Below are 22,247 nucleotides of genomic sequence, written 5' to 3'. Positions count from 1 at the left end.
ATCAGAATGCATGTTGTTAAGAAATCATTCAAAATGTAAGCTTTTCCAACTTCGGTCACATTTTTATCAACATCGAAATAAATATAACTTATAATTTATTATTTGTTTGCAAATTCTTTCACTTCTTTTAAATGTTTGAATTCACGTGAATTATTAATATCTTTACCAATAAACCCTAAATGTTCATTAAATATATAAAATTAAGCGTAATTTCGGATCAATGACTGAAAAGTGGAATAGTTGTCTTTTTAATATATTGTCTATAATTTCAATAATTTCTGATGCTCGTGAACAACTTCACGAAATGTTGTCATGAAATAGCTATAAAATATAAAGGCGTATACAATATTTTCGACAGCGTATACGTAAATAGCTTATAAATATAAAGGTTATGGTGCTAAAATGTTTGATAATAGAAATTTAGTAAAAATGCTGGAGATACATCAAGTGGCTTTCTACATTTATTACACCAAATAAATACCATCCGTACTTATCAAATAAGTACCATGCATATTCAGTGAATAAATAAATACAGCGCAACAATAAAAGAAATGTATTTAATCTGATAGGTCCGCTAAAGTACTGTTGATGGGAATTCGGTACCGAGTGTTCAGTTCTTAAGTAGTAGCTACATCTTAAAAGTTGATAAATATTATTTAATCACAGATACTCAAAAAAAAAAAAAAAAAACATGCCCAGTAAATTTATTAATTCAGCAGATGAATTATATGATGCTTGGTTAGACTGTTTTCATCAGAGATTTACAATAATCTTGATTAATAAATTTATATCTCATTTCCGACAACTAAAAAACTGACGAACGTCAAAAATACAGAAAAGGAATATACTGTGAACACATCTCTTCCTGAGCATATATAGACTCAACACCGCAAAATATCAAGCACGCTAATTATGACATCTAGACAATTTGCCATTCAGAATTATCCACCGAGTACAGTCAAATGAGATAAAAAAAATTATCTAACTAATATTTTATATTTGGAAGCTGTCCATTATGATATTAAGGTATCTAGACATTTTCGGATTTTACGACCGGCATTCGAAGATCTAGTGTCATTGGTCTAGTACCATGATCTTATTTGACCAATGCACTTTCCTTAATTATGAAGAATCCTAAGTGAAGATTTTTTGGAATGAGAAGACATCAAATTAGATCATAAGAGGAAATTAATGCCTGGAATTTTGTGATCATACATGCTGCTAATTATGGAAAACCATATTTGATATTTTGCTGATTATTGTATTATATGGAGAAGAAAGAAATCCTCTGTTGAAGAATTCCATAAATTCGAGTAACGGACATACAGATGATGCACTGACTTTTTAATAAACGAGAAACAAATGTCACTGAAAATTCTCCGATGGATTGCAAATAATTTTTTTGCATATTTAATGCGTATTTATATTGGTTTTCAAAAGCTTTCGATTCTAAAAACGATATACTGCAACCTTATGATCGCATTGACTGCATATCCCAAGAAGATCCCCCTCGGATGTGGAATTATTTCCCGGTAGACCAATAACTGCAAAGCTTATGATATCATCGTTGATAACCAAGTTGTGACAATATGAACATTTCTGAAAGACGATTTATTTTCCCAAGGTTTTTAAGAAATGAAATGGGGAGCACACATAATCTAAATCGGTTTCCCAAGCTTACCTTTCTATCGCCCCAATCTTAAAAATTTCCTTTTTTCAACGCCCCCATAACTCCAGCATGCGCATAGGATGTTATAAAATATTCATAGCTGTTTTTACTGCTCCTATGGATATCGCCCTCTATCAGGTTCGAAGTTTCTTTTCAGTTTTATGCAATTGTTTTTCCGATTGATGACAACGCTTTTGATGACAATTGGTGACGTCCCGTATTTAAGATCCCAGTTCCACTTGTTTTTCTGAATGAATAAATAAATACAGAGATTTATTCACAACTAGTCATTTCAACGTTTTTTCGTCAAATACATCATTATTTGCGGTAGCTTGTAGCATTCCGGTGTTTTAAACTTTCTCCATTTTGGCAAGGATTAGAAAATCGGTCGATTATTGATATCCCGCACTTAAGAACCGATATGTGGATATTGTTATTATCAATAAAAACAATTGAATAATTTTTCTTTTTTTTTGTTGTTTTTTCTTAATTTCAGAATTTTTCATTTACTTATAATTAAATTATAAAATCTGCCTGCGGACAACTTATGCCAATGTTGTTGGCCAGCTCTGGTCAACGATAGGTTGAGTAACTCTGATCCGAAGCTCCTTGAACCACAGTAGAATGCATTCCAGGTCTCTCTGAGATGGGGAAATTTAACTTCGATATTTCTTAATACGTAAATACAGGGGGATTCTGAATTCGCGGGGGAAAATTTCAGAAGCAGAGCAAGACCGAGAAAAATACATTTTTTGGTAGCAATGGTACAAAAAAAAAAAAAATGTATTCTTTGTATGTATCAGAATGCTTGGAAAATCTATAAAAAGAACAGATGTATTAAAATACCTCGGCGTGTACATAGATTCTAGACTAACTTGGAGTCCACACATAGAAAAGCAAACCGAAAAAATTAATAAGCTTCTTCTCCAGCTCCAAAACATCGGCGGAGCGAAATGGGGAATCAAATATCGACACCGACGAGTTCTCTATTGGACAATAGCAACACGAATAATGGCTTACGCAACACCTATTTGGTACGCAGGCGCAACCAACTCCATGCAACAGAAATTAGACTCAGCCCAACGTAATTTACTATTATATATCACAGGAGCGTACCACACAACACCAAATAGCGCATTATATGTCATTACAGGTTGTCCGCCTTGGAGCCTATGGATGAATTATGAAGCACAAATGGGTCTATTGTTACGTCTACTCCGACCAGCAAAGATTGGTGCATTAAACTTTGCTCCAGAAGAGTATCAGAGACGGGAAAAACAAATAACTATCCACCCATCGGAAGACCTGCATCAACACCAAGTATCTATCGGGAATAACCAGAACAAAGAAATAGCAGGCCAAAGAACTCATATGTACACAGATGGCTCGAAAACTAGCTCCGGAACAGCATCAGCATATGTAGTAGCGAAAGATCATAAGATCATCGAGTGCTGGAGTAGTAAGCTAGAAAACGACAATAATATCTTTCAAGCTGAATTACTAGCGTTATACATGGCAACCATAAAAGCTCAAGAATTCAAACAAGCATCTATAATCTATAGCGATAGCCTTTCAAGTATATATGCAATACAGAACCCGATGACCATCCATGCTATGGCTAGGGAAATTCGGCAGGTCCTCCACAAGAACCCACAAATTCGCATATCTTGGATCAAAGCGCATGTGGGTGAGTGGGGGAACGAAGAAGCAGACGCAATAGCCAAAGCAGCGACAATCAATGGCGCCCATTTAATTAAAATATTATTACTATCATCAACAGCGAAACAAAAGGCAAGAAAAGAAATACTCAATCTATGGCAAACCCGATGGAATGATGCCAAAACTGGAAGAAGTGACCACAAAATAGTACCAAAAGTTTCATACAATGCAAAAAATTGGAGCAGAGAACTTGTATTTTTTACAACCAATCACGGACCTTTTCCAAATTACCTTCACCGCTTCAAAAAACGAGGAACAGATCATTGCCTTTGGGGTGAAATCGGCACTCCCATCCATTACTTGACAACATGTACATTAACTGCACATCTAAAGCACATGGCTGTGCCCGCTGCTGAAAATGCCACACTCTGGATCAGAGAGATTTTTAAAAACAAAAGTAGAATAAATAAAGTCAAGAAAATAATTAGATGGATAGAAGACAATGAAGACAAAGTGATCCCACGGACGCCTTATCAGCCTATAGCACAAGTACAAACTGAAACCACCTCGCCGCTCACAAAGAAAAAAGAAACTGATCAACTACAAAGAAGACTGACTGATAGCACAAGACCAGTATAATGTCATGGAAATCGACCGATTTAAATTGAGGATGAAATCGATTATGAATTTTATCTGATTTTTATTATTGATTTCAATATGTGATTTAGGACTTTATATTCGAATTAAGATTTAATATGGAATATATAGGATTATATGCTTGATTTCCGATTGTATACGTAGTTTTGTGATCTCGCAATTGATTTTACACTTAGATTATGATTTTATAGTTGTTATGATTGTAATGTATATTTTGTAATGTATGCTTTTTATGAATAAATTGCCAGAGGTATCCAGTCCGTGTGGACAATGAGCCGATATTGCCATATGGCGATGTGGCCTGGGTATCTTTCGGTTTGACGGTAGCAATGGTAATGCATTTTAGAGGTTCTTATAGAAAATGCACTATCGCTCTTCACCGTAATCAAGCGAAATTCCATTTTTTCAAGGTTGTGGCTTACAACATGTAAACCGTGGTTACTCTGACGATGTTAATCACTAAATTCAGTGAATAAATAAAAAAAAGAGGCTTTTTTTTAGTGGGCCTCACCACAGAATTATATTCTTAAAAAAGGTTCCTTGAATCAATAAGTTTGGGATCCGCTGGTTTGAAATGTGCGAACGACGCTACGATCGAAATGATACTGAAAAAGGAAAAATTGTGAACGAAAATGAGAGAGGATGCCAACTGAACCACTAAAAAATTTATATGAAATTTCGATTTAATTTAATGAAATATAAATTTCAATGTAAAGGTTGATTAATGGTATATTTTGAAATGCTACAAGAAAAAAAGAAGAACCATGCTTTTAATATCAAATCCGTATGAAACCAGTTTTTCAGTAAAGTACAACATTTTATATATAAATGTGAAAGTATATATGTATATGTTTTTTATACAAATCCGCACTGTTGATCGTATCACTCGAAATGCCATTTTTTTTAGGATTCTTCGCTAATGTGTGGAAGGAGAGCCGTAAACATATTCCCGCCAAAAAATATTTTTATGAATTTTTTTAATATAGCAGAAGTTTTTCCAAAAACACCTTTTTTTCACGACGTTTTCAGGTTTTCAGTCAGATGCAACAAGTTTCCCAAATGTTTTCGGCACTAAATATGCGCATCTTAATAGGTATTCCACTGCAATTTAAAATTTAAAAATCGGTGAACAAATAACGGAGTCAGATACGTTTTTGTTTCAGACCATATCTTAATTTATGAGTACGAATGTTGCTTTGACGAATGTATTTTTTACAAATGTAACTGAATTTTTAGAGAATAATTAATAAAAACTGATATCAAATTTTGAACATTCTAATTTTCAACATTTATAAAACTTTAATTATTAACATTCACAAAATGTTAATTACTAACATTTATAGAAACTTTAATTATTAACATTAATAAAACTTTAATTATTAACATTAATAAAACTTTAATTATTAACATTAATAAAACTTTAATTATTAACATTAATAAAACTTTAATTATTAACATTAATAAAACTTTAATTATTAACATTAATAAAACTTTAATTATTAACATTAATAAAACTTTAATTATTAACATTAATAAAACTTTAATTATTAACATTTATAAAATTAGTTATTAAATTTATTTAATACTTAAATTTTAGCATTATGGAATGACTTTTTAAGATGAGCCTGGAAAATACCGGCTGATTGAACTATAAATACATAATATTTTTACGGGGTGGGAAACGTCACCGACTACAGCTAGTTGAAGATAAAAACCGAGATCATATTTAGAATGTATGGAAAACTCTTTAACACTGTTGCTGTCGCAAAACGAAAATATTCTACAAATATTTGTCAAGTGCAATTATATAATTAAGTTTTGCTTCAGGAATTTCAATTACTTTTATAACAATAATTACTAGTTAATAAAATTATAAATTAACGATAATTAACTCATGATTAATAATTATTGCTAGCAAAATTTTCAGTGACATCATTTTTTAAAATATCAAAAATTAAGTGTGTCGTGGAAGTTCAAATGCAAGTTCAAGTGTGCGCTGCATAAAAAGGTTCAAAAACGCTGTGCTACGCATCGTGTAAACTGTTCAGACAAACACTTTCAAGGACCTCATCGCCCAAATCAGTGACATCGGTGACTTAGCCCGATGGGTTTTGTTACTGTATCTGCAGACGAACCTTTCATATTCTACCACATTTGTTCCATAACATTCCTGTATGCTTGTTTCTTTCATTCCTATGCTTGTTTCTGTGTATTCTATCATCCCTTCAAGTTTGACCTATGAAATTTGAATCACCCTGTATGTCTGGAATACGCATAAAATTTTATAACACGGTCATGTGCCAAGCAACATAGTTCCTAAACCAATTCTTTGCGATTCGCTTATTTGCAATTTTTCATCCTCGCGTTACTCATTTGTCTTAAAGTTACGCAAAGAAAAAATTTATTCGCCAGGTCTTTTATGTTTTTTTTATGAATATCAATTAAAATAAGAAATGAAACGTTGAACGAGCTGGAAGAGGACTGTGAAGTGATCTATGACGTGATCTTAAAAAGGGGCCAAAGTCAGTCATGTCTGCGTCGGAGATAATACATTCCTTGGTATTTGAATAATTTGTGTGCAATTTCGAGTTCAAGATCAAGTATGAAATTCAGTTTGGGTCCTTCAGTATAAAAGCCATAGTTTCTATCCGATATGATCACAGTTCTCTCTATCTTTGCATTCCAACAAGAAGCAAACTATCCCCTCAAAAGAAAATGATCGCCAAGGTGAGAAATATAATTTATAGCTCATTCAATATGATGACTTTCGCATTCGGTAAAACTTCTATAATTTGAATATTGCTTACGACAAAAGCTTACGTGGTTTTCCGCATGAGTTATATAGTATTTAATCCAGAATAATTATTTGATAAAAACATCTTTAGCTCCTCAAAAATTACAATTTTCATATAAAATGATATTTTCATCAAAAGTCCACACAAGTCACTGATCGAAAACAAGTAACAAAAGTTTTCATTTAAACTATCAAAAATATTCACGATTGAAATTTCTCGCAAAAGTTCGTTATTTACAGCATAATTATTATTGCAAAATGGGATAAGTTATATTGATATTTCCATTTCAGATTGTTCTCATTGCTTTTGCGGCTGCCGCTGTACAGGCCAGCATTTTACCACTTCCCAAAGTAAGTTTTAATTTAGGTTTCATTTCGAATGAGCGTTAGTGGATCGAATGATATAAAGGATATAAAACAATCACGGATATAATATGGATCGATAAAGAAAATATGTTATGTTAGTATTGCCGTAAAAATACCTGCATGCTTGAATATAATTTTATGGCGAATAAATTGTAAATTGTGCGTTTAGATATAAAAATGGTGTGAAATGAAAGTAATGCTTGTCACTGGAATTTCAGGTTCACCACCATGCACCTCAGCCATACTCATTTGGATACAGCGTGAAAGACAAACACGGTGAACAGCACAGACAAGAAACTGGTAATGGTGCCGGACATGTGAAGGGCAACTACGGATTCACTGATGACCGTGGTGTCCAACGTCAGGTGAACTACGTGGCTGACCACGCTGGCTTCCGCGCTCAGGTCAAGACCAACGAACCGGGTACTGCCAACCAGGATCCAGCTGCTGTCAACATCATCTCCTCAGCTCACCCATACTATGGTGCCGGACACGGACTCGGATATGACGGCTATGCTTACGGAGGTCTCGGATATGGCGGTCTCGGAGGCTACGGATTCGGTCACGGTATCAAGGCACCATTGGCCGCTGGATATCTCGGAGCATATGATGGATATGGCCTCGGATACGGTGAATATGGTCTCGGATACGGTGGATATGGCCTCGGATACGGTGGTTATGGCCAAGGATTCGGTGGTTACGGACATGGTACTGTCCAAAAGTACGACAGCAAAGAAAACCATCTCGGCCAATTCTAGATTTCAATAAATGTTCGTCAAAAAATTAACCAAAATGCAGCTTGTGCAATTTCTGTGATATGGTTATTAGCAGAAAAATAAACAAAGTTATGATTGATAATTTGGTGTAGCATTTGTTTACTAGTATAACTAATTGCTTTGTACACGGGGCATTCAAATTGTTTTCTAAACTCCTAAAAGATTTGGTCCCATATGGGAAATAAATGATTGGATTGGTATCACATAAAACTTCCCTCTCTTCTGATTTTACAATGATCAAAAACCGTTTATGGTACATTAAATGTGGTATAAATATATACTTTATAATAATACGTGTTAATACACGTTATATACATTTAAATATGTTATCGTTTGAATATTAAATATTTTTTTACTCAGACGAAAGCTTAACTCTTATACCGTTATCTTTGGTAAATAAGCCACTGGGATGTATTAGCACCAAATTTTTTTTCGTAGAAACGTCGGAGAGTTTTACATCTCACAGCTTCGTAGAGTAGATTCCGCAGTCACATGCAATTTTCCTTCTAGAAGTAAACAGAATACAAAAATTTGAACAAAACTAAATTTTGTAATGATCAACTTATATTTAATCTCTTTGAGAATTTTATAATATTACTACACAAACATAAGTCGTTATCTTGGATTGGATACAATAAAACTATGCTACAACAGTATTCCATATAACGATAAATTTCTCTATAACGATTTCTTAAAGTTTTGTTGGGAAACAAAACAAAACCCTCTACAACGATAATTTTTCTTGTAGTGTTTTCACTGTATTTCCCAAAAATCCATTAACATAATTCAAAATTAATGTCAGAAAAAGTTGTTTGATTGACCGCGGTATGGAATTTGCCGCGACAGAGAAAAATTAACTTCGCAGTAAAAGCTATGTTTTACAGTAAGGGGAGTTACGGGGAATGTATATCTGAGAGCTAAGATGCCTTAACTCAGTGTCTGGAATATAATAGAAAGAATGAGGAAGATATTCGGAGAGTTTAGCTGTCTAAAAGAGTCAAAGTGAAATGCATTTCAGAAATTCTTAGTTTTCATAATTAATGAAACAACATGTGACACATTACTGAACATGCGATGTTTTATTTGAGACAGTAATATACTGGGTGCATAGCTGGCAGCACGCACCGCGAATTAATTGAAATATTTTTACATTAAATGAGAAAACGTATCCAAATTACGTGCGGACCGTAGATACGTCATTCATATTGCAAGAGGTTGTGTAGTTAATAAAATAAAACTGTAACCACACTCATATGGAGACCCTGTGTTCAAAAACAAATCAGGAAGTAGTTTTTTCGTCTCTTCCTGATGAGGCTAAAAGGAAGAAAAGACAATCCACGTTTTTCCGTGAAATATCCGCAGATATATTTGAATTTGAAAGACGGAGAAGTAACGAGAAAGCAAGATAATAGCTAATGCAATAACAAGCAAGGTGCATAGCTAATAGCTTTAGCTATGCTCCTTGTATAATGCCTATGTTGTTTTGAAATTTATTTATCTATTGATTTATCCAAAAATTCATTAAATATCAATACATTCTTGATGAAAATATTTCACCCAGACGCATTTGCGTCTTCTCAATATATATATCTGCGCATATATCTTCTCAACTCAAATACCATTACCTTTCCTTTAATTAAATAATTTGATTAATTGACTTTTTCAGACGGATGTATTTTCTATTATCGAAGACGGATGAAACGGTGGTGCTCAAAAACCCAATACAAAAATTATTGCCCCGTGTTTGCTGAGGCAAAAAAAGGGAATTCCATGTTTCTAAATGCAATATTCCCTGAGATATTTGAATTCAAATAATGAGTGGAAAGAAAAAAGCATAAAGTTATGCTGCTTTATGTGAAAGAACATTTTGCACTTGGAAATGTAGAATCTATTTTGTTTTCGTATCTGTTTCTAACTGGCCACCTCTGTAATTCGGTTTTCGAGTACAGGGTGTACATATAAGAAGTTAATTTGTTTGTGTTTCAAGCTACTCGCTAGCTTGTTAAAAAATTGGTATTTACACTAGAAAGACGAACGGGGTCTGTGTCATACTGTGGTCTCTTTCTGCTAGAATATCTCAAATAAGATGAATGCTTCGAAATTTCTCGAATTTACCTGAATTATCATGTTCTTAGAGTACACCAAAGCTCTTTTCATTACCTTTCTTAACAACGGAGAAAGGAACGTATATACCTATTTAGACGGAAGGTGGCCACAGTGACCCTCACCAATATTTTAGAATACATTCGCCATATAATACTAACAACGTTGTCAGAACTGATTTTGTTAGGTCGAAATTCTTCTGATAGTTTGTTTCTGCATCAAATATGGTATAACTCCCGAATTGTGAGAGTTATCTTTAACCTTCATTCCTGTGTGAAGATGTTGGTCAGCAGGAGTCTCAGCTTATGTTGTCGAGCGTTTTTGTCGTCTTGTGCAATAAATTGTTTTTTCTGCAAAGTAGATCCGTCGCTTATAATTGCTGTAGAAATGCCATAAAGATACAGAATCGCCGATGATAAACTTTTCAGAAGTTGGCAAAGATTGTGCGTGAAACACCAGTAGTGCTGATGATGAGAATTCAGAGGACAGAAAGAATGAAACCTGCCTGATGAAAAACCTTTGTGAAGTAAGCAAGAGTATTGATGACGCACGAATCAGAATGAAATTATACATCCAAAAATGCCTCAGTTGATGAAAAATAAAATTGTACTATGAACAAATAAATGCAAACCACCAATGAAATTAAAGAACTACATCAAAACGTCAACTGTTTTCCATAAATATAAGAGACCTCAATAATATCCCGTTTATCGGTAGAGGAGAAACTGGAACAGATATAAATGTAAAAGAAATATCGCGTGGGTCCTTCCTCGGCAATAGGACGTAAAGGATTATAAAATATTTTACGATAAACTCGTTTCTTACAGATACGGATCTCACAACCACGAAAGAAATAAAGCACCACATTCGTTGCTCATATTCACAACCTAAAAGCGAGGTAACACTGATATCCTATCGGGGATATAGAAAACACAGATCCCTTAGCCTCGAGTTTCCTCCACACTGACGCTCATCAACAGAAGTCGTTTACGCACACTCATACACACAGCGGAATCCCTTAAAATTAAGTAATAATAAGATATATTAACACCGATGGGTTTTTTTTTACAAACTAATTCTTTAAATATAACTGTGTATTCTGCCATAAAAATGTTATACCATGCTGTAAAATATTGAAATTTCAAACATTATCGGAGAAAGCAAAGGGTCACACAGACCTCTGCTCTTCTTTGTAGGTATAGTTCCCCGACCCGTCTTTTCAATGTTAATTTGTATGTGTGAAAATACATGCTAATAGTTATGAAAAACGATATTCTTCATTTAAAAATATTTATTTAAGTCATATAGTATCAAAATATATTATATACACAGGAAAAAAATCCGTCACTTTGACAATTAAAAAGTAAAAAACGTCGGTGTTCTTACTAATTTCTTAGCAAACGGCTTTTCAAGGCGACACAAAATGAGAAATCATCAGTCTGGATGGAAATTTCGTGGTTCTAAAATTGATTAGTAACTTGTGAAAGTGGATGACGAAATACATGTCAAAAATTTAGTTTCATAAAGTAACAACTTTAAATTTAGTTTCATGTATCTGGAGAAACTGGAGAAACCGCGAGACACCCAGTTTCACGTATCTGGAATAATTATATATTATATTTTTATTTGTTGAAAAAGATGAAACAATTGAAAAAAGGAAATAAATAATCCTGAAATTTTCTCTAACGAGAAAGCTTCAAGTATTAATCCTAAAGGAGATGAGAATGTAAACATTTCGGGAATTTTACAAAATCTACACATTCTACCTGTTATGCATAAATGAATGTTTTGAGACGAAAAAAATGATAAAAATTATTATTATAGCGTGTAGTATATATAGAGAGCGTGATTTAGTCGTAAAATCAATAGTTATATTGCATTTCCGTTTATAACTTTGTTAAAACGTTTCAACTTATATTTTACGTAGCTCTGGTTTTTACTAAAAAAGGATTTGGTGAATGAGATGTTGATAAATTTATATATGTGTTTATGTAAATTAAAGCCAAATCGAAATTAAACCGCATCTTAGAGTGCTCGAGAAGGCAATCTACTTGTGCAAATGACATGAAATTCGGACACATGATGAGCTCATTATTTATAAAACTATTTAATTCATTGGAGATATGTCACGAATAGTCAGGGACGTCAATTCACCTTTTTGCGGGGGGGGGGGCGGCAAAGAACATGTACTCAATGTATGTGTGTATATATATAAAATTTATATATACAGATATGTATATATATATATCCAATTTTTAGTGCATTTTCAGAAGCCAGGAGGGGGCAGCGGCACCCCCCTGACCCCACGGTCCTGCGAATAGGTATGAACTTTTATAATGCGGCCATGTGTTTACCAAATTAATTCATAATCAATTCTTTGGAATTTCCCTACTTTCTTTTTTGTTTTCACATCCACACACACAGTGCCCCTATTCATTAAAGTTACGAAAACAAAATTTCATTTTATTAAAACTTTCTTTTTGATCATTAAGTCGTCTGCGAGAGGAAAAAGAATAAATAAGCAGTCGAATGAGTAGTGAACTGTGAATTCATCTATGACGTGATTTTAAAACCGGCCAAAGTCAGTCAGGTCTGCCTCGAACGTAACTCTTGTAATGGTATTTGAACCAGTTGGAAATTCAAGGTCAACTTCAAGTGTGAAAATTCATTCGGGACTTGAGTATAAAAGCCCAGGCTTCTACTCGATCTGATCACAGTTCTATCTTTGCATTCAAACAAGAAGCAAACTAATCAATCAGAAGAAAATGATCGCCAAGGTGAGAAATATGCTACCCCACGGTTTTTTATTGATAGCTTTTGCATTTTAAGGTATCAGCGCAACTCTTAGAGTTTGACTATTGTTTACTTGCTTCGAGCTTATTATCAAGGGTGATATATTGTTTTTCCAAACTAATTATTTGCGAACACATTTTGATTGTAGTACTTGAGGAAAATTAAATTCTGTACTTTAGATGATATTTCAACCTAACCCATCCAAGTGTTTGATCGAAATCACGTAGAAGAATTTCATGTACATTATCAAAGATATGAATGATTTAAAATTCGCAAATATTTAATTTTGCACACACATTTGTCAGTTTTGGAAAGAAGTCATTATTGATATTTCATTTTCATTTCAGTTTGTCCTTATTGCTTTCGCCGCTGCCACTGTACAAGCCGATATTTTACCACTTCATGGAGTAAGTACTAATTTGACAGGTTTAATTTCGAATAACCATTGATGAATGAAGGATCAATCCAGAATATTATATGGACGAATTAAGAAAAAATTGCCGTAAAAATAACTGAAAATTTGAATATAGTTTCATGGCTTATAACTTATAACATATGCCTTTAGATATAAAAGCGTTATAATTTTTTTTGTCAATGAAAATAATGCATACCACTGGCATTTCAGGCTCACCACCATGCACCTCAGCCATTCTCTTTTGGATACAGCGTAAAAGACAAACACGGTGAACAGCACAGACAAGAGACTGGTAATGGTGCCGGACATGTGAAAGGCAACTACGGATTCACTGATGACCGCGGTGTCCAACGTCAGGTGAACTACGTGGCTGACCACGCTGGCTTCCGCGCTCAGGTCAAGACCAACGAACCGGGTACTGCCAACCAGGATCCAGCTGCTATCAAGATCATCTCTTCAGCTCACCCATACTTCGGTGCCGGACATGGACTGGGGTATGGTGGCTACGGATACGGAGGTGTTGGATTCGCAAGTAATGGAGGCTACGGACTTGGACTCGGTCACGGTATCAAGGTGCCATTGGCCGCAGGACATCTCGGAGCATATGGTGGATATGGCCTCGGATACGGTGGATATGGACTCGGATACGATGGTTATGGCCTCGGATACGGTGGTTACGGACACGATACTGTCCAAAGGTACGACAGCAGAGAACAACATCTCGGTCTGTTTTAAATCAGAATGCACGTTTTTAAGAAATCCTTCAAAATGTAAGCTTTTCCCACTTCGGTCACATTTTTTTCAACATCGAAATAAACATAACTTATAATTTATTATTTGTTTGCAAATTCTTTCACTTCTTTTAAATGTTTGAATTCACGTGAATTATTAATTTCTTTTCCAATAAACCGTAAATGTTCATTAAATATATAAAATTAAGCGTAATTTCGGATCAATGACTGAAAAGTGGAATAGTTGTCTTTTTAATATTCTGACTATAATTTCAATAATTTCTGATGCTCGTGAACACCTTTACGAAATGTTGTCATGAAATAGCTATAAAATATAAAGGCGTATACAATATTTTCGACAGCGTATACGTAAATAGCTTATAAATATAAAGGTTATGGTGCTAAAATGTTTGATAATAGAAATTTAGTAAAAATGCTGGAGATACATCAAGTGGCTTTCTACATTTATTACACCAAATAAATACCATCCGTAGTCATCAAATAAGTACCATGCATATTCAGTGAATAAATAAATACAGCGCAACAATAAAAGAAATGTATTTAATCTGATAGGTCCGCTAAAGTACTGTTGATGGGAATTCGGTACCGAGTGTTCAGTTCTTAAGTAGTAGCTACATCTTAAAAGTTGATAAATATTATTTAATCACAGATACTCAAAAAAAAAAACAAAAAAAAAAAAAACATGCCCAGTAAATTTATTAATTCAGCAGATGAATTATATGATGCTTGGTTAGACTGTTTTCATCAGAGATTTACAATAATCTTGATTAATAAATTTATATCTCATTTCCGACAACTAAAAAACTGACGAACGTCAAAAATACAGAAAAGGAATATACTGTGAACACATCTCTTCCTGAGCATATATAGACTCAACACCGCAAAATATCAAGCACGCTAATTATGACATCTAGACAATTTGCCATTCAGAATTATCCACCGAGTACAGTCAAATGAGATAAAAAAAATTATCTAACTAATATTTTATATTTGGAAGCTGTCCATTATGATATTAAGGTATCTAGACATTTTCGGATTTTACGACCGGCATTCGAAGATCGAATGATCAATGCACTTTCCTTAATTATGAGGAATCCTAAGTGAAGATTTTTTGGAATGAGAAGACATCAAATTAGATCATAAGAGGAAATTAATGTCTTGAATTTTGTGATCATACATGCTGCTAATTATGGAAAACCATATTTGATATTTTGCTGATTATTGTATTATATGGAGAGGAAAGAAATCCTCTGTTGAAGAATTCCATAAATTCGAGTAAAGGACATACAGATGATGCGCTGACTTTTTAATAAACGAGAAACAAATGTCACTGAAAATTCCCCGATGGATGGCAAATAATTTTTTTGCATATTTAATGCGTATTTATATTGGTTTTCAAAAGCTTTCGATTCTGAAAACGATATACTGCAACCTTATGATCGCATTGACTGCATATCCCAAGAAGATCCCCCTCGGATGTGGAATTATTTCCCGGTAGACCAATAACTGCAAAGCTTATGATATCATCGTTGATAACCAAGTTGTGACAATATGAACATTTCTGAAAGACGATTTATTTTCCCAAGGTTTTTAAGAAATGAAATGGGGAGCACACATAATCTAAATCGGTTTCCCAAGCTTACCTTTCTATCGCCCCATTCTTAAAAATTTCCTTTTTTCAACGGTCCCATAACTCCAGCTAGCGCATAGGATGTTATAAAATATTCATAGCTGTTTTTACTGCCCCTATGGATATCGCCCTCTATCAGGTTCGAAGTTTCTTTTCAGTTTTATGCAATTGTTTTTCCGATTGATGACAACGCTTTTGATGACAATTGGTGACGTCCCGTATTTAAGATCCCAGTTCCACTTGTTTTTCTGAATGAATAAATAAATACAGAGATTTATTCACAACTAGTCATTTCAACGTTTTTTCGTCAAATACATCATTATTTGCGGTAGCTTGTAGCATTCCGGTGTTTTAAACTTTCTCCATTTTGGCAAGGATTAGAAAATCGGTCGTAAATTGCATTCATTGGCTACAATTAGTGATATCCCGCACTTAAGAACCGATATGTGGATATTGTTATTATCAATAAAAACAATTGAATGATTTTTCTTTTTTTTGTTGTTTTTTTGTTTTGCCTGCGGACAACTTATGCCAATGTTGTTGGCCAGCTCGGGTCAACGATAGGTTGAGTAACGCTGATCGGAAGCTCCTTGAACCACAGTAGAATGCATTCCAGGTCTCTCTGAGATGGGGAAATTTAACTTCGATATTTCTTAATACGTAAATACAGGGTGATTATGAATTCGCGGGGGAAAATTTCAGAAGCAGAGCAAGACCCAGAAAAATACATTTTTTGGTAGCAATGGTAATGCATTTTAGAGGTTCTTATAGAAAATGCACTATCGCTCTTCACCGTAATCAAGCGAAATTCCATATTTTCCAGGTTGTGGCTTACATCATGTAAACCGTGGTTACTCTGACGATGTTAATCACTAAATTCAGTGAATAAATAAAAAAAAGAGACTTTTTTTTAGTGGGCCTCACCATAGAATTATATTCTTAAAAAAGGTTCCTTGAATCAAGAAGTTTGGGATCCGCTGGTTTGAAATGTGCGAACGACGCTACGATCGAAATGATACTGAAAAAGGAAAAATTGTGAAGGAAAATGAGAGAGGATGCCAACTGAACCACTAAAAAATTGATATTAAATTTCGATTTAATTTAATGAAATATAAATTTCAATGTAAAGGTTGATTAATGGTATATTTTGAAATGCTACAAGAAAAAAAGAAGAACCATGCTTTTAACATCAAATCCGTATGAAACCAGGTTTTCAGTAAAGTACAACATTTTATATATAAATGTGAAAGTATATATGTATATGTTTTTTATACAAATCCGCACTGTTGATCGTATCACTCGAAATGCCATTTTTTTTAGGATTCTTCGCTAATGTGTGGAAGGAGAGCCGTAAACATATTCCCGCCAAAAAATATTTTTATGAATTCTTTTAATACAGCAGAAGTTTTTCAAAAAACACCCTTTTTTCACGACGTTTTCATGTTTTCAGTCAGATGCAACTAAGTTTCCCAAATGTTTTCGGCACTAAATATGAGCATCTAAATAGGTTTTCCACTGCAATTTAAAATTTAAAAATCGGTTAACAAATAACGGAGTCAGATAGGCTTTTGCTTCAGACCATATCTTAATTTATGAGTACAAATGTTGCTTTGACGAATGCATTTTTTACAAATGTAACTGAATTTTTAGAGAATAATTAATAAAAACTGATATCAAATTTTGAACTTTCTAATTTTTAACATTTATAAAACTTTAATTATTAACAATTATAAAATTTTAATTATTAACATTTATAAAACTTTATTTATTACCATTTATAAAACTTTAATTATTTACATTAATAAAACTTTAATTATTTACATTAATAAAACTTTAATTATTTACATTAATAAAACTTTAATTATTTACATTAATAAAACTTTAATTATTTACATTTATAAAATTTAGTTATTAAATTTATTTAATACTTAAATTTTAGCATTATGGAATGACTTTTTAAGATGAGCCTGGAAAATACCGGCTGATTGAACTATAAATACATAATATTTTTACGGGGTGGGAAACGTCACCGACTACAGCTAGTTGAAGATAAAAACCGAGATCATATTTAGAATGTATGGAAAACTCTTTAACACTGTTGCTGTCGCAAAACGAAAATATTCTACAAATATTTGTCAAGTGCAATTATATAATTAAGTTTTGTTTCAGGAATTTCAATTACTTTTATAACAATAATTACTAGTTAATAAAATTATAAATTAACGATAATTAACTCATGATTAATAATTATTGCTAGCAAAATTTTCAGTGACATCATTTTTTAAAATATCAAAAATTAAGTGTGTCGTGGAAGTTCAACTGCAAGTTCAAGTGTGCGCTGCATAAAAAGGTTCAAAAACGCTGTGCTACGCATCGTGTAAACTGTTCAGACAAACACTTTCAAGGACCTCATCGCCCAAATCAGTGACATCGGTGACTTAGCCCGATGGGTTTTGTTACTGTATCTGCACACGAACCTTTCATATTCTACCACATTTGTTCCATAACATTCCTGTGTGCTTGTTTCTTTCATTCCTATGCTTGTTTCTGTGTATTCTATCATCCCTTCAAGTTTGACCTATGAAATTTGAATCACCCTGTATGTCTGGAATACGCATAAAATTTTATAACACGGTCATGTGCCAAGCAACATAGTTCCTAAACCAATTCTTTGCGATTCGCTTATTTGCAATTTTTCATCCTCGCGTTACTCATTTGTCTTAAAGTTACGCAAAGAAAAAATTTATTCGCCAGGTTTTTTTTGCTTTTTTTATGAATATCAAGTAAAATAAGAAATGAAACGTTGAACGAGCTGGAAGAGGACTGTGAAGTGATCTATGACGTGATCTTAAAAAGGGGCCAAAGTCAGTCATGTCTGCGTCGGAGATAATACTTTCCTTGGTATTTGAATAATTTGTGTGCAATTTCGAGTTCAAGATCAAGTATGAAATTCAGTTTGGGTCCTTCAGTATAAAAGCCATAGTTTCTATCCGATATGATCACAGTTCTCTCTATCTTTGCATTCCAACAAGAAACAAACTTTTCCCTCAAAAGAAAATGATCGCCAAGGTGAGAAATATAATTTATAGCTCATTCAATATGATGACTTTCGCATTCGGTAAAACTTCTATAGTTTGAATATTGCTTACGACAGAAGCTTACGTGGTTTTCCGCATGAGTTATATAGTATTTTATCCAGAATTATTATTTGATAAAAACATCTTTAGCTCCTCAAAAATTACAATTTTCATATAAAATGATATTTTCATCAAAAGTCCACACAAGTCACTGATCGAAACCAAGTAACAAAAGTTTTCATTTAAACTATCAAAAATATTCACGATTGAAATTTCTCGCAAAAGTTCGTTATTTACAGCATAATTATTATTGCAAAATGGGATAAGTTATATTGATATTTCCATTTCAGATTGTTCTCATTGCTTTTGCGGCTGCCGCTGTACAGGCCAGCATTTTACCACTTCCCAAAGTAAGTTTTAATTTATGTTTCATTTCGAATGAGCGTTAGTGGATCGAATGATATAAAGGATATAAAACAATCACGGATATAATATGGATCGATAAAGAAAATATGTTATGTTAGTATTGCCGTAAAAATACCTGCATGCTTGAATATAATTTTATGGCGAATAAATTGTAAATTGTGCGTTTAGATATAAAAATGGTGTGAAATGAAAGTAATGCTTGTCACTGGAATTTCAGGTTCACCACCATGCACCTCAGCCATACTCATTTGGATACAGCGTGAAAGACAAACACGGCGAACAGCACAGACAAGAAACTGGTAATGGTGCCGGACATGTGAAGGGCAACTACGGATTCACTGATGACCGTGGTGTCCAACGTCAGGTGAACTACGTGGCTGACCACGCTGGCTTCCGCGCTCAGGTCAAGACCAACGAACCGGGTACTGCCAACCAGGATCCAGCTGCTGTCAACATCATCTCCTCAGCTCACCCATACTATGGTGCCGGACACGGACTCGGATATGACGGCTATGCTTACGGAGGTCTCGGATATGGCGGTCTCGGAGGCTACGGATTCGGTCACGGTATCAAGGCACCATTGGCCGCTGGATATCTCGGAGCATATGATGGATATGGCCTCGGATACGGTGAATATGGTCTCGGATACGGTGGATATGGCCTCGGATACGGTGGTTATGGCCAAGGATTCGGTGGTTACGGACATGGTACTGTCCAAAAGTACGACAGCAAAGAACACCATCTCGGCCAATTCTAGATTTCAATAAATGTTCGTCACAAAAATTAACCAAAATGCAGCTTGTGCAATTTCTGTGATATGGTTATTAGCAGAAAAATAAACAAAGTTATGATTGATAATTTGGTGTAGCATTTGTTTACTAGTATAACTAATTGCTTTGTACACGGGGCATTCAAATTGTTTTCTAAACTCCTAAAAGATTTGGTCCCATATGGGAAATAAATGATTGGATTGGTATCACATAAAACTTCCCTCTCTTCTGATTTTACAATGATCAAAAACCGTTTATGGTACATTAAATGTGGTATAAATATATACTTTATAATAATACGTGTTAATACACGTTATATACATTTAAATATGTTATCGTTTGAATATTAAATATTTTTTTACTCAGACGAAAGCTTAACTCTTATACCGTTATCTTTGGTAAATAAGCCACTGGGATGTATTAGCACCAAATTTTTTTTCGTAGAAACGTCGGAGAGTTTTACATCTCACAGCTTCGTAGAGTAGATTCCGCAGTCACATGCAATTTTCCTTCTAGAAGTAAACAGAATACAAAAATTTGAACAAAACTAAATTTTGTAATGATCAACTTATATTTAATCTCTTTGAGAATTTTATAATATTACTACCCAAACATAAGTCGTTATCTTGGATTGGATACAATAAAACTATGCTACAACAGTATTCCATATAACGATAAATTTCTCTATAACGATTTCTTAAAGTTTTGTTGGGAAATGTGCTATGGTCTAATTGCTAAACTGTTACCTCACGATATAACGTTAAACCCTCTACAACGATAATTTTTATTGTAGTGTTTTCACTGTATTTCCCAAAAATCCATTAACATAATTCAAAATTAATGTCAGAAAAAGTTGTTTGATTGACCGCGGTATGGAATTTGCCGCGACAGAGAAAAATTAACTTCGCAGTAAAAGCTATGTTTTACAGTAAGGGGAGTTACGGGGAATGTATATCTGAGAGCTAAGATGCCTTAACTCAGTGTCTGGAATATAATAGAAAGAATGAGGAAGATATTCGGAGAGTTTAGCTGTCTAAAAGAGTCAAAGTGAAATGCATTTCAGAAATTCTTAGTTTTCATAATTAATGAAACAACATGTGACACATTACTGAACATGCGATGTTTTATTTGAGACAGTAATATACTGGGTGCATAGCTGGCAGCACGCACCGCGAATTAATTGAAATATTTTTACATTAAATGAGAAAACGTATCCAAATTACGTGCGGACCGTAGATACGTCATTCATATTGCAAGAGGTTGTGTAGTTAATAAAATAAAACTGTAACCACACTCATATGGAGACCCTGTGTTCAAAAACAAATCAGGAAGTAGTTTTTTCGTCTCTTCCTGATGAGGCTAAAAGGAAGAAAAGACAATCCACGTTTTTCCGTGAAATATCCGCAGATATATTTGAATTTGAAAGACGGAGAAGTAACGAGAAAGCAAGATAATAGCTAATGCAATAACAAGCAAGGTGCATAGCTAATAGCTTTAGCTATGCTCCTTGTATAATGCCTATGATGTTTTGAAATTTATTTATCTATTGATTTATCCAAAAATTCATTAAATATCAATACATTCTTGATGAAAATATTTCACCCAGACGCATTTGCGTCTTCTCAATATATATATCTGCGCATATATCTTCTCAACTCAAATACCATTACCTTTCCTTTAATTATTTAATTTGATTAATTGACTTTTTCAGACGGATGTATTTTCTATTATCGAAGACGGATGAAACGGTGGTGCTCAAAAACCCAATATAAAAATTATTGCCCCTGTGTTTGCTGAGGCAAACAAAGGGAATTCCATGTTTCTAAATGCAATATTCCCTGAGATATTTGAATTCAAATAATGAGTGGAAAGAAAAAAGCATAAAGTTATGCTGCTTTATGTGAAAGAACATTTTGCACTTGGAAATGTAGAATCTATTTTGTTTTCGTATCTGTTTCTAACTGGCCACCTCTGTAATTCGGTTTTCGAGTACAGGGTGTACATATAAGAAGGTAATTTGTTTGTGATTCAAGCTACTCGAAAGCTTTTTACAAAATTGGTATTTACACTAGAAAGACGAACGGGGTCTGTATCATACTGTGGTCTCTTTCTGCTAGAATATCTCAAGTAAGATGAATGCTTCGAAATTTCTCGAATTTACCTGAATTATCATGTTCTTAGAGTACACCAAAGCTTTTTTCATTACCTTTCTTAACAACGGAGAAAGGAACGTATATACCTATTTAGACGGAAGGTGGCCACAGTGACCCTCACCAATATTTTAGAATACATTCGCCATATAATACTAGCAACGTTGTCAGAATTCATTTTGTTAGGTCGAAATTCTTCTGATAGTTTGT

The 22,247-nt window shown here is 33.8% G+C and overlaps 4 protein-coding genes across 4 annotated transcripts; all 4 read left to right on the top strand.

Moving 5' to 3' along the window:
* Nucleotides 1-2,680: 2,680 nt before the first annotated feature.
* Nucleotides 2,681-3,536, top strand: LOC149076359 (uncharacterized). Its single transcript, XM_089242227.1, has 2 exons — nt 2,681-3,352; nt 3,450-3,536. The coding sequence occupies exons 1-2, from the start codon at nt 2,681-2,683 to the stop codon at nt 3,534-3,536; spliced, it is 759 nt and encodes a 252-aa protein (XP_089098353.1).
* A 3,129-nt stretch (nt 3,537-6,665) lies between these two features.
* Nucleotides 6,666-7,903, top strand: LOC149076358 (uncharacterized). Its single transcript, XM_089242225.1, has 3 exons — nt 6,666-6,712; nt 7,071-7,130; nt 7,364-7,903. Exons 1-3 carry the CDS (start codon nt 6,701-6,703, stop codon nt 7,901-7,903), a joined length of 612 nt encoding a protein of 203 aa, XP_089098351.1. The 5' UTR covers nt 6,666-6,700.
* Nucleotides 7,904-12,789: 4,886 nt separating this feature from the next.
* LOC149076357 (uncharacterized) lies at nt 12,790-13,967 on the top strand. Its single transcript, XM_089242224.1, has 3 exons — nt 12,790-12,801; nt 13,165-13,224; nt 13,443-13,967. Exons 1-3 carry the CDS (start codon nt 12,790-12,792, stop codon nt 13,965-13,967), a joined length of 597 nt encoding a protein of 198 aa, XP_089098350.1.
* Nucleotides 13,968-18,716: 4,749 nt separating this feature from the next.
* LOC149076356 (uncharacterized) lies at nt 18,717-19,874 on the top strand. Its single transcript, XM_089242223.1, has 3 exons — nt 18,717-18,732; nt 19,019-19,101; nt 19,335-19,874. Exons 1-3 carry the CDS (start codon nt 18,717-18,719, stop codon nt 19,872-19,874), a joined length of 639 nt encoding a protein of 212 aa, XP_089098349.1.
* The last annotated feature ends 2,373 nt before the right edge of the window (nt 19,875-22,247 follow it).

This window comes from Pholcus phalangioides, unplaced genomic scaffold (genome assembly GCF_987345545.1).
Source record: "Pholcus phalangioides strain wild (caught in Gottingen) unplaced genomic scaffold, Ppha-v1.0 ptg000015l_1, whole genome shotgun sequence".
NCBI lineage: Eukaryota > Metazoa > Arthropoda > Arachnida > Araneae > Pholcidae > Pholcus > Pholcus phalangioides.
This window is presented reverse-complemented; position numbering and strand designations above follow the sequence as displayed.

Bases quoted from the DNA above. Each gene is read 5' to 3' on its own strand.
- LOC149076356 (XM_089242223.1), top strand. The intron at 19,102-19,334 runs GTAAGTTTTAAT...CTGGAATTTCAG, and splicing joins GCATTTTACCACTTCCCAAA to GTTCACCACCATGCACCTCA.
- LOC149076359 (XM_089242227.1), top strand. From the start codon at position 2,681: ATGGCTTACGCAACACCTATTTGGTACGCAGGCGCAACCAACTCCATG. The intron at 3,353-3,449 runs GTGGGTGAGTGG...TATCATCAACAG, and splicing joins TATCTTGGATCAAAGCGCAT to CGAAACAAAAGGCAAGAAAA.
- LOC149076358 (XM_089242225.1), top strand. The intron at 7,131-7,363 runs GTAAGTTTTAAT...CTGGAATTTCAG, and splicing joins GCATTTTACCACTTCCCAAA to GTTCACCACCATGCACCTCA.
- LOC149076357 (XM_089242224.1), top strand. The intron at 13,225-13,442 runs GTAAGTACTAAT...CTGGCATTTCAG, and splicing joins ATATTTTACCACTTCATGGA to GCTCACCACCATGCACCTCA.